The sequence below is a fragment of the Mesitornis unicolor genome, unplaced genomic scaffold, assembly GCF_000695765.1.
Source record: "Mesitornis unicolor isolate BGI_N332 unplaced genomic scaffold, ASM69576v1 scaffold14020, whole genome shotgun sequence".
NCBI classification, from domain to species: domain Eukaryota; kingdom Metazoa; phylum Chordata; class Aves; order Mesitornithiformes; family Mesitornithidae; genus Mesitornis; species Mesitornis unicolor.
In genome coordinates this window covers 4,798-17,712 of record NW_010156315.1, presented here as the reverse complement: position 1 = coordinate 17,712, position 12,915 = coordinate 4,798, and the positions used below count along the sequence as shown (strand labels likewise).

General features: G+C 47.8%; 1 protein-coding gene across 1 annotated transcript; it reads left to right on the top strand.

Moving 5' to 3' along the window:
* Positions 1-5,661: 5,661 nt before the first annotated feature.
* On the top strand, positions 5,662-12,376 carry LOC104544294 (1-phosphatidylinositol 4,5-bisphosphate phosphodiesterase beta-2-like; the record flags this gene model as incomplete). Its single annotated transcript, XM_010189159.1, has 4 exons — positions 5,662-5,745; positions 9,607-9,684; positions 12,094-12,162; positions 12,350-12,376. Coding segments are annotated over exons 1-4 (258 nt in total), but the record flags the coding sequence as incomplete, so codon positions are not given.
* Positions 12,377-12,915: the final 539 nt, after the last annotated feature.

Here is a 12,915-nt window from a genome sequence, read left to right as displayed (position 1 = left end):
CTGCTCTCTAATAGGTCATTATGTATATATTCTTTCATCCCTGGCTCTGAATAGTGCTGCACCAGGGAGTAGTCTGAAATGGGAGCCTCTGTCTCTTGAATAGGATTCTTTGGGATGCTTTGCCTTTCATTGGGGCTTACACACATGGACACAGTCGTCTAAGTCTGCATAGAAAACTTGGTGTGTTTGAGCTGACAAAAAGCCAGCTGTGAGCTGAAGACAGCATCACCTGCCTAAGCTTAATGCTGGAACCAAGCTGATATCCTTGGCCTCTCTGCCAAAGAGCTGCTTTCTGGACCTGCACATGTGGACATGCCTACTCTCAGGGATGTAGGGATTCAGTCCTGCCCTGATGATTGGACTGATCTGTTGCCTTACCCTGGAAATCCCATTTTAAGAGGCTGCCTTAGAGGTCTCTGAAGGGGAAGAGTCAAAGCATGCCCAGAACCTGAGTCTTTACCCTGGCTCTTGGTTGGGCTTTTGTCTGGATGGGGCAAGAATTGTGCCTCTTTCCAGTAGATCTTGGTTTTTCCTGCACCCTGAATGCTTTGAGCAGAAGCTGTTGTATATCAGAGAGTTCATTCTTTATTTCCCAATGAAGACTGATGTTTCAGGAATAATAGTTTGTCTCAACTAAGAATGAGCATGTTAACCTTAAAAAAAAAGTAATTTCTCCTATGCCTAAAGCTGTTAGGTTTGTGCCATGCCCCAGGGTACTGTCTCCCCAGTAAGTCAGTTTAAGAAGTTGGCTTTGATCTTCAAAGCCCCCTGAAGTGCAGCTGAAATAATGTCTTGTCCTTTGTGACCTGCCCAAGAGAACTGTTTTGTTCTGGACTTGACTGAGATGGGCACACACAGCTCCTGTGGCAGCTGGGTTTGCTGCTTTGGACCTTCCATAGCAGATTGCACTCCTCAACTGTGCTTTGGCATCTGATCTTCTCACACGTGGAAAAAAATATGCCTAACCAAGGGAAGCTGAGTGAGTAAAGTCCAGGTTGTAGAACTGGAACAAGTTTCCTGGACAGGTGGTTGATGTCCCAAGCCTGTCAGTGTTTAAGAGGCATTTGGACAATGTGCTTAATAACATGCTTCAACTCTTGGTTGGCCCTGAATTGGTCAGGCAGTTGGACTAGATGATCATTGTAGGTCACTTCCAATTAAAATTTCTATTGTGTTCTACTGGAGTGACTGTGAAAAGCAGAAGCAGAGAGGATGTGAGTACGGCTGAAGTATTGCAGTGATACTGAAGTCTCAGCCAGGACTGGGAATCAGCTGGGCCAGGCACCAAACGCGTCCACAGAAGTGGGCAGCTGGCAGTTGAAATAAGTTGGGCTTGTACAGTGAGAGGAAGAAGTTTATGAGGTCAAGAGCAAAGTGGAGCTTCCTCCACCCTTCCAGTGTCCTGATTTCTAGTTCAGTATTTTATGCTGTAGGTAAAAGAAGTGGGGCAATTGGATGCATTCACCTCCAGACTTGGTAGAAGTTGCTTTGCTGTTCTTGCTGCTCCATTACTGCAAGGTAACGAGATGGGCACGCTCTGTCTGCTGCTGCTGCTGCTCTTCATCCTCCTTGCTCTTCTGCTAATGACCTGTCTTGGAAAGTTTCATTCTTTCGCTAGCAATTAGGAATTGCATGGTTCAGTCATCCCTGTGCAGCAATTACTTCTGTACTGCAGTAACGTATGGGATGTTCAAACAGCGTGTGAGCCTGCTTGCATCATTCAGTTGTGCAGTTTGGAAATACGCAGAAAGCCATCAGAGTGCTGCAAGCATAACAGACTCCTGCTGCATATTCCTGCCCACTGAACAGTTACGTAGGGACCTAACTATGTCTTGGTGGTTGGTCAGATTGGTTTTTGGGATTTTTTTGAGTGATTTTTTTGTTTTGTTGTGTTTTTTTTTTACAAAAGACCTTACTGCTTTTATGGTATCGTGGCATCTGTGGCCACTTGTCTTTCTGTGCTGTAGTCCACTGCCCTCTGACTTTTGCAGATCAAGTTGAAGAGTCGTGCTATCAGCTGACTGATATCAGCTATCAGCTGAATCCCTGACCTTTTAGGACACACAAAATGCCCCAGCACACACACACTCGGCAGTTCTCCTCTCCAGGGGTGGCGAGAAAATACTGGCCTTTGTGCTCCTAATGGTGTCATTAATCCCTTCAGGATTCCCAGGGCTCGGAGAATAGAAAAAGGAGCAGCAGGATGAACTCAGTTTTGCTTATGACTGGTGTTTGAAGGCAATGCTGAAGGCTGGCTGTGCAGTATCGTAGCTGTTCACTAGAGGACAGTATTACACATAGCAAAGTGTAATTATAATGGAACCATGCTGGAAGAGATTCCTTACAGATTTTGTGTGTGCTGGAAATAGGTTGGGGTTGAGGTTACAAAGTAATTTGCCAGAACTCGGGAGCCATCCAGTCAAGGTGCTTTAATAGGCAGCACGGTGTAAATCACTGTCTACAGACCCTATCTTGTAAAATCTCTGAAGGGCAATGCTGACTGCCTTGCTTCTGTCTGCCCTTTGTGGGAGTAGAAACTGCTGAGTAGGTAAGACAGGGAGATAAGGAAGGGTGTCCAAGGAAAAAAAGGCGATTTTTGCATATCAAAACTCTCTAGTGGGTGGCGTGGTGCACAGTGGTGAAGGCAGGGGATGAAAGCAAAGGGTGCAGGGGGCCCTGAGCAGAGGTGCTGTAGGATGAGTATGAACTGGGTGATGGGTCTGGCAGGAGGAAGAAAATAAAGGGTGGTTGGAATAAATACTGCTCAAAGTGCAGCTGCTTGTGTCTGCTCTGATAGCAGAGCTTTCAGCAGAGGGCAGGACTGCTGCTTTATTCTATCGCTGTTGTGTCAGCCATCCCTTCGTGCAAGGGCCAGAAGCTCCCACGTAGAGCAGGGCGTGTGAAATGAAAGATAAGGAGGCTGGGTTATGCAAAAGGAAGTGAGCTTCAGCTTTTTGACCATCTTTATGCAAGTGGGGATCTTGGCAGTTGATGTGCAGTGCCATGCAGCCTCTGGGGACAGCTGCTAGCTTGGTTGCAGCTCTTTATGTTTTGGGGTTATTTGGGTGGGCTTTTTTTTCCTTTTGTTTTAATTTATTGATTCATCCCTTAGGGAAAGCTGGCCTTGAGTGACAAGCAAGTAAAACTGGCGGGATTCTTGCTTAATTTAGGTTTGTTGATTGGACAAAGCTGTTGAATGTCCACGTCTGAAAGAATGCAGGACAGGAGCAGCCTTTCCATGAGGCCCTGGTTCTGGCAGGAAGCAGACGTGGCTCACAAAGTGATGATGGTAACGCTGGTCAATACCAGATGGGCCACTGGAACCAGTAGCTGTGACTGCCTGATCTCACCTGCAGTCCCTCTGCTCTTGGCAGTACCAGGTTGCAAAGCTCATCTCACCTTTCCCTTCTTCACTTCAGGCCTCTTCAGTGAATGCTTTCTGTGTTGCAGGGGGTTGGAGGACTGTAGCACTTCTGAGCAACATCAGTGCTCTTTATCCTTTCCACAGCTGCTCCTAAGTTAAGCGGCCCTGAAACTGCTCTGGCCTGGCAGAAGGGATCAGATAAAAGCAGAAAAAACGTTTAACTCCTCACTGCAGCCTCCTGTGCTCCCATGGCCTTTCCCGACACGAGCCTAGGCTTTAGGGTTTGTTCCTAAGCTGCTTACGAGAAGAGCACAGAGAACAAAACCCACCCAGCAGCGCCTGGCATTTCACTGCTATTTATGCCAAATCCCAGCCTGTTGCTGATGTCCCTGAACACTTCCAACTCAGCCTTTGGGGTTGGGGCAGACCCTGTCATCTGCTGCTTTACTGCTTGGATGTTACAGCATTCTCTGAGTGGGGAGGTCTTGGCGTTGCTGCCTTGGCTGAGCCTGGAGTACCCCAGTTCTTTGTCAGCTGGCTGCCCAAGAAGCACGTGTCACTTTGACATGCATGGAGAGGAAGCTTAATACCCTGAGCATGGCTTGGTTATGAGGCTGGAGGTGATGGATTCCCATGTCCTCAGTCTCAGCCCTGACACTGAGCAGCCACAGCGATGGATAAGCCACCTCAGTTTGCTGCCCTAACGAAACGCAGCCAACAGTCTTAGTGTGGATAGTCAATTCCTGAGAAGTACAGTGCCTTACAAAATATGTTAGTAAATGCAGAAAACTTGATAGTAGCTGGAGATGTAGAAGCTCTCTTATTCCCAGTTTGTCAGGTGGATAAACTCTTGAAAAAAAACCCTTTAAAAAAATGTACAAAGGATGTTTGGTTTGTTCAGGGTTCTCTGTTTCCGCAGCAATCATCTCTCTGATAATTGCTGCCATCTTTGGTTTTTATAGCTAGAGCACTTGCTACGGGTCCACTTAATCTCTCCTGCATCATGCCACTGACATTTGAGAATGCCCCTAGGATTCAGCCTTCCTCCCCAGCTGTCCAGTCTGCTTTAAAGTGCTGGCCTTCTCATCAAACTGGGTAAGCCAGGGGTGGGAAAGAAGCAACAAAACCCTGCAGCTGGCTCCCTTTGCACGGTGGGAGTTTCTTTATCCACCCTTCTCAGTGAATCTGCGCTACTTTTGACAGTACCTCGTCCCTCTTGAGCAATGGCAAGTGCCACACCTTAACTTTCATAGGAGACAAGAAGGATGAAATGCAACCATATGGCTGGGAATCCCATTACAGCGAGTGTAGCACACTTATCTCCACTGCTAATTAGTTGTGGGGCTCTGCATTTTTGACTAAAATTAACCTTGCCCATGTCTGTCCTTTGCACGGGCTGTTCTGGTTACCCAGTGCACCTCTGCTGTCCACGTGTAATTTTTCTTCCAAGGTCAGGAACAGGGACTCACTTTTGCCCTTTTTCGCCGTTAACTTTCTGTCACTTCCCTGCAGCTTCATCATTATAATCCCCACCTTACACATCTCATTCTGTGTTCCCAGAGCATCTACAGTAGACCCAAGCCAACCCAGAGAATATTGCAGTTCCTAGGGACTCTTGTGAATGTTTTATTTCGTGTGACTGTGGAATTTCCATCTGCTCTGCTGGTCTGCTTCACTTTTCATGTTGACATTCAGAAGAACCCTTAAGAGAAAGGAAAGAAGTTAAACGTTGGCCAGTGCCGCAAGTGGCCCCAGAAATGGAGCCTGTAACAGAGCAAGGAGTAAGTTTATTTGACGTGATGTTTGGCCCGTCGCATGAAGGGGGCAGTCTGATTGTAGCCAAAGCCCAAGCTGTTCCGTAACCACATCTGCTGAAATCGTTTGAGTGTCAGCTGGCAATGCCTGCACTTTGTCAAAGAACATTTAAGGAAGTTCAGTTGCGGAAGCGCTACAAACGCTTCACAAGGACTACTCTGAGGAGTAGGTCCCTCCTGGTGAGCTGCTCATGCGGGCGTCTCAACCCATCGCAAGCTTTCCTCTAGGTGACCTTGGGCTCAGCTTCTCCTGCTCGCTTGGAGAGCTGTTGATTTACAATGCAGATTCATCGGTCCTCGCCTGCCTGCCCCTCCTAAATTTGGCTGGGATATAAGAGGCTGTTTGCTTTCTGATGCCAACAGTGGCAATGGCAGAGAGCCCTGCCATGTGAGAGACAGAGATAGGGGAGCGGGGGCCAAGGAGGAGCAAACTGTGTAGCTGCTATTGCTTCTGGTCGCTGAGGAGCACATCTGTGGGGCAGAATGTCAGTGCTGACCCCTGTCCTGCAGCCCCCGGAGGTGAAGGAATACCTGTCCAAGGGCGAGCGCTTCATCAAATGGGATGATGTGAGTACCAGGGTTTTTGCTTTGATAGGTTGTATGGTGGCGGGGCAGATAGTGTGTTTTGGTTAGGGTTTGTGGGGAATGTTCAGTAGTTGGGATGGGACATTGTGTGTTGTACCTGAGAGCAGCGATGTCTGGATAGGGAGGGTGAACTGAGAACAGGAGGGCTGAGGGCGAAAAGCAAAGGGCATGTGTGTTAGTGGTTGGTGATGTGGCTTCTGTACCTCTTGTTACTGTGGAGGCTGGAAGCATCTGGAGTGTGCCACTGGGTCTGTGTGCACAGCGTCTCCACTGAAGGACCCTGGGGTCCTGTCTGTGGTAGTGAATCAGCCCTCAGGAAGACGGTCACCGCTGGGAGCCTCCTTGGCATGAGGGGCACACGCTGCAGTCAAACATGTCCAAAGGAGCATGACGGGTAGGATTTACTCCAAACCTGAGCAGACTCTCCATGCTTTGCGGATAGAGAGGAAATCAGGCTCCAAGTTGCTTCCTCTTATGGCCCTGTTGCTGGAGTGGATCAGAGAGTGAGCCATGTCCTTCCATGCCTGCCTGGCCTGTGGGTCTGTGAGCTACCGGGTGTGCAGTGGCTGAGCAGCAAGGTGCCTGTGCTTCAACAGTGCCAGAGCCTCAGAGGGTGCTGCAAAAAGCTGCTTCTCTCCCCAGCTCGGTGTCCTTTTTGTTGATAAAACGGGGGGCAAGCCAGGTTCTGATTATTCACCAAGATCTGGGGGAGACATTTGATGTGGTATTGCAAATGAGGCTCATCAGAAGGAGCCTCCAGCAGCAATGCAGGAGGGATTAGTGCTTGCTTTTGTGGGCGTAAAGCTGGAATAGAGTTTTAAGTCCCAAGGCAGTGTGTGCGGGGGAGGGAGATCACTTCTGCGCAGCATAAGCAGCAGTGGTCCAGCAGCACTGGGAAATGAGAAAGCAATGTAAGGTACAGCTGACAGAAAGGATGGATGCTGAGGAATACAGGTGGGAATATCACTGGGCAGTTACTCCACCAGCTGTACATAAACAGGAGGATGATGCCAGTGCATGGTGGAAAGCACAGCCTTTCTTTTCAATGGGGCCACTGCCTGCAGAATGCACTGGTGGCTTTGGATTTGAACAGGGATTTGGTTTCTGAGAACAACAGTAGCCAAGCTTGTCTACAATTGCTGCTGACTTTCTATGCTCAGTCCTTGGGGACCACGTTCCCAAAAACCCGAAGCTGTTAAATACTTCACTGGGAATTCGTGGGATAGTTGGGCTCTCTTGAAACCCAAGGTGAGATTGATAGGTTGGGTTTCCAAGACCCACCAAGTGTTTATTTGCTGCTGCAACTTGGGTTAGCGAGCCCAAGTCCTGGGTGAATTTGTCCCTAAAGTTAAAAGACTTGTAAACCTTCCTAAAAGGTTACTTCTAATTACCGAGTGGTTTTTACAGACTTGACCTTCAGCAATAATGAAAGCCTTCTCCACAAGTGAGCTGTTCTGGTCACGTTGCTCCATCTCATTGTGCTTTCCCACTCCACAGTTAGAGCAGAATGCCCAGGACGATGGCAAGAGCTCCAGGCTGCAGGGTTACTGCTCTCTAGGGGTCATGGGCCTGCGCTCCTATGTCTTATACTTTGAATTGAGTTTTGAACTCCTTCCACAATATTTGAGGCAAAGGAATGAAGTAGATCAGATTGGCTCCTTACCTCACTGTACAGTCTTGAGTGAAACAAAACCACACATTTTCTATGGTGCCTTTACCTTGTTCCCCATACATAACGTCTTCTCTAGAGGAGAAGTTAAGTCCTACTACATGGATGATAGTTTTGTGGGGTTTTTTGTTTTTGTTTTGTTGTTGCTTGGTTTTTTTCCCCCAAAAACCATCTTAGGAACCCTTTCAAAACCTCAGGTAGGGCACAGTGTAGTAGCTGACCTCTTAAACTGAGCAGATACGTGTGGATTTGGCTCTATGCTGACTCTTAGCCCTCTAAGCACAAGCAAAAATGCTTTCTGTCCTGGAAAGATAATGGATTACATACTTGTTTGTCCTCCTAGAGTTGAACTCCCCAGCGTGAACAGCAACCAGTTTGGCTGCCAGACCCCCACCTTCTGTGGAATTCACCATTTCCTTTGTTGCAAGGAGCCAGTCCTTAGGAAAGTCTGCCTGTACCCCATGGCTGTCCACATCACTGATCAGGAGGCGAGCTGCCAGCAGTCCTTCTTGCAGCCTCAGCTAACTTTCAGAAAAGCTGCTTTGTAGGAGATAAGGTTAATCTAGAAACATGGTACAATAGTCGGTATTCGTACTCCAGTGGCTTGTGGCAATGTGTTCAGTGAGCTAACCAAGAGGTCTGGGAACATGGGCATGATGCTGAGCAGATCAGCATTGTCCCTGGTACAGCGTGAGAAAGGCAGTAGTGAGTAAAGGAGAACACGCAATGCACTGTAGCATGGGCAGTTCACTGTGAAGAATACTGACTCTGGAAACGGAGGTCCTTGGAAATACAGATACACTCTGGAGTGAAGTATGAGTTCAGTAACAGACTGAAGAACCCAAGGCCAAGTGACAAATGCAACTTCCAAACTCCATTACTAGTTTAATCTCAGTAGCTGGATATTTCAACTTGCTCAATTAAATTTGAAGCCTTCCTAGAAATGGCTGAGAGGCCTTATGAGGCTGTCTGCTGTGGCACCAGAGGTCAAGTGCAGTCAGGAGTCATCCTGACTCAATGAGCAAATGGGCTGGGGCCCAAGCAGAGGCATGAAGTCTTCTTCGTCTGTGTCTCCAAAGAGCTCACGCCAACTCATCTCTTAGCATGGGCTTGCACGTGAGGTGGGAATGGATGTTGTCTTGAAAACATCCGTGAAGTTGCCTTTAGCTGAAAATGCAGCTGCAGTGTAATTATTCGGAGGCAAAGCGCACAAGCTCACAGCAGCCTGTGTCTCCTTTGCAGTGTATGCCTTGGTTGTGATTGGACACAAACTGGAACACAGGAGGTTCCACTGAAATTGGAGAAGAAACTTCTTCTCAGTGAGGGTGACAGAGCCCTGGCCCAGGCTGCCCAGAGAGGTTGTGGAGTCTCCTTCTCTGCGGACATTCAAAACCCGCCTGGACGCCTTCCTGTGTAACCTCATCTGGGTGTTCCTGCTCCGGCAGGGGGATTGGACTGGATGAGCTTTTGAGGGCCCTTCCAATCCCTGATGTTCTGGGATTCTGTGATATGGAGGGCTGCCCCCCCCTGTTGTATGGGGTTCAGGATCAGCCCCAAATAACTTAATAATTTTGTGTGTGTGTAGTGTGGGTGTTTAAATAGCGGCTTCTTTTTATGGTTTGTGTAGAGCTAGTCCATGGAATTTAAGAATCACCACCTAAAGCAGACTCATCTGCTGTATTAGATCAATCCCTTCTTGAATTCTTCCTGACAAGACCTGTTTTCTGTAGAGAGCCCAGATAACTGGCATGAGCACCTAGACAGCAGATGCCACAGGGGAATGCAGTCTCTACTTGGCCTATGCTCATACTGGAGCTTGTAGAACAAAGTAGGTGCCTTAGAGGGAAGGCAGTTCAAATGAAACAAGTAATTGCACCTACAGGTACTTCTCTTAATTCTTTGCACAGAAAGCTCCAAGAGAGTTGTTCTAGCTAAATGTACAGTGTTAGGTGAAACTCAGGCTTCAGCAGAGATCAGCTTCCATAGCCTCACACTGCTACTTTGGAGAAGTACTAAAGTCATCTGGTTCATTTCCATAAATCACAGAGGATGACTCACCCGACTGGGTCTGTATTTGAATGGGGAACCCTATGTCCCATGGTGGGTTCTCCAAGTCACATAAGGTGCCAAACTTCGTTCTTCTGTGTTGTTTTTTTGTTTTGTTTTCTGCTCAGGAAACAGCCAGTGCTTCTCCTGTGATTCTTCGAGTGGATCCAAAGGGCTTTTACTTATACTGGACCTATCAGAATAAAGTAAGTGCTAAAACTTCACAGCTTGGTCTCCAAATAACCAGTTCAGGTCTGTGCAAGATTGAAACACTGTAAGTGCTTGAGTTCTGCACTCGGCAGCAAACTACCACACTCATTCCACTTAGCAGGAAACCCCCTCCAAAGGACCTGGGAGTCTCATGCTTATTCAATAGCAGATTTGTCTTCAGAGTTCCAGAAGAGAGCGGGAAATTAAGATGCCAGAGAGATGAGCATGGCCATTTTTACTTGTCACGCTGCCATCTTATACCTGTGAAGTTCATTAGATACGCATCAAAGGATTTCACAGAGAACAGCAGTATTGAGATCCCTGTTACCCAGCGTGCTAAAAGATTATTCCAACCACTGCAGAAAGAAAATGGTTGGATGTATGCAATTAAATGTGTGCAGCTTCAGCTAACACATACCTTATACGTAATCTATGTTGTAATTAACTGACTTGGTGGTGTTTTAGAAGTTTTTAATTAAAAAGTAATGACTGCATTGATGGCTACATTAAGTCTGGAGAGAGAGTTGTGTTGCTCTGAGGCCAGAGTGGTGTGTGCACACTGCCAGAGGTAAACTATGGGACGCTGGCTGCTGGAGGAGAGAGAGGGACAACACACTTAGGAAAAGGAATTCAGTTCCTTGCTGATGAGTAACAACAAGAGATGGAGAGATCTGGCTGACTGAAGGTGGAAGGCTGGGCTTACTTCTGCTTTCCAGAGCAGAGCTGTGGTTCAGCTCTACTTCCTCCTCGTGACCTACATGCTGAAGAGGCACGGTAGATGAAAAGACAGAGGCAGTAGTCCTGCACAGCAGCCTGGCTAAGAGACCTGGTGTGTTTTGGTGAGCTCTGCCTCCTCAGAAGGTTGTACCTCAGTGTCAGTGGGGGCAAGGCACTGCCACGCAGCTGTATCCTCCAAGACCACAGCGTTATGGGGTTGGGGACTGTCACATTCCTCTAGATTATGTGCTCTCCTTTCAGCAGTCCCTGTCCCTCTCATTCCCATTTCAAGGACTGCTCCTGACAGTAGAATTTTTGCTGTAGGGGTTCCAGCCAGACAGCAGGAAGAAGTGGTAGCACTGGAGGAGATGCACAAAGTGGGGCAAGGGGAGCTGTCATCACCCACCAAAAGTGAGATATTTCACTGGGTTAGTGGTACGAGGGATTGAATTGCCTGGGAAAGGGGCTGGGGTAAGAAAGCATAGCTGACATGAGGAAACCCAGACTAGGGGGGGACAGGTCTCGTATTCCTGGAAAATGCATCGATTAGCAACTACAAGAAACTGTAAACAAACTTGAGAGCCACAGTGGAGCAACAGCCTGTTTACATCCTTGGGGAAGCACTTGTCTGGCATCTTTCCTGTTCTCTGAGGCAATCTGCAGACAGTGTGAGCTAGCAAGAAGGGTGGTGGGCAAATGCTGGCTGTCAGAGGGAGCTGGGGCAGCCTGTCGAAGTCATGTGTAGGCTGGCATCAGCACAGAGGCTAGGGACAGGGGATGGGCTGATACAGAGTGTGGTGTGGTATGGTCAATAGTTTGTTGAATTTGTGTGGCTTATAAATCTTTGGCTGTCTCCTCTCAAGATCTGCTTGTCATGAACAGCAAAGAAAATCTGCACTGCTTTTGCTCTAGGGGGTTCAGAAAGGAGTGGGATTAGGAGTGAAATGTCCATCCTGCTTGACAATAAAATGGGGATACAGCCAGAAGACGTGGTATCCACATTGTTCCTTACTGTGATCTTGGACAATAATATTGTCTGCTGCAACAACTATAATTTGTTCTCCAGATCCATGGTGAGCAGATAAATTAGTAACAGAGGAAGGAAATTCAGGTTAGATAGTAAAAGAACAAACAAAATAAGCGTGACAACTAGCCAGTAGTGAGGCCATGCAGTGGGCTGCCACGGGAAGGTTGTGGAATGTCCTCCATGAGATTTGCTTCAGAACAGATTAGGGGAAGGTCTGCTTGGAGTGACCTGGGAAGAGGGGGTCCTGCCTGCCTTCCAGCTCAGCTGCTCCATGTTGAATGTGTGGAGGCAAAAGACAGGCTGAGAACATCAGTGGCTGCATTAACTCATGGACTGTAACGGGGGTAGAATTCCCCCCATATAAACCTGTATATGTATTGCATCTCACACACTCCTGCTCATGGTATTCCCCACCAAGCCTCTGGCCTCAGCCTGAAGAGGATGGTGCTACAGACCACCACCATCTGTGCACTAGCCAGGCGGCCAGCTTGGCATATCAGCAGCTTATATTTCCCTGCCTGTGTTGTTGTGGGTGGGAGGGCTCATTCCTAGTGAAGGATACTGGCTGAGACCTCCTTTGCAGATTCTGGGGGCCCTGTAATGAATTTCTTTCCTTTTTCCTGTGTCTGTCTTCATATTCTTTGTCCTTATTCTGTTGTAGGAGATGGAAATTTTGGATATAACCAGCATCCGAGATACTAGAGTGGGGCGATTCGCCAAAATCCCCAAGGTGAGTGCATAGCTTCATCTTTGCCAGTTGTTCAGATGGGAAAGGCAAGGCTGCCTAGGGCTGTGGCACGAGCTGAGGCAGTTTACCCTGGCTTTGTTACGAGAAGGTGGAGAGGACCTTGTCTCCTTGCATCGCAACTGCATAAATACAGAAAAGCTGTCTTTACTCTTGTCTCTGAACTCCCTAGGTCTCCTCTGTGCACATCCAGACTACGGTATGTGAGCTTGTTGTAAAAAATATGCCAGAATGCTGGGAAAACAATTCCCCTTCTTGAGCGCCTGCCAAAAGACTTGTTTTCTGTTGTGGGCAGCAGCCGTGTTCTCTCCCCGGCCATGCCTCTGGCCAGCTTTAATCTTGGCCTGGCGTTTATGTTCACTGAGCTACACTGGGCAGTCCTGCAGGAGACTTGCGATGCTTCTGTTCTGAGTCACCGGAGCTTCACTCTTGTGCAAAGATGCACAGGCTGGGTCAAGGCAGCTACAGACCAGTCCAGTGAGATTCCAACGTGCTGTGTGGTGGAAGAAAATACAGTTTCAGAAAAAATATTGTTTCTCCCTCCCCCCCCCTTAAAATTACTTTTAAATTGTCTGCTTGCAGTGTGGCAGACTAAAGAAAGCACACATTATGGTTTTGTTCTTGGTTTCTGTTATAATTTAAGCTTCCTGTAGCGAAGTTGTCCTTGTTAGAACTTTTTTTCTGGTTCTGTTTTTTGTTTGTTTTTAACTTTTTCTATGTATGGAAAAGGCAAGCAGA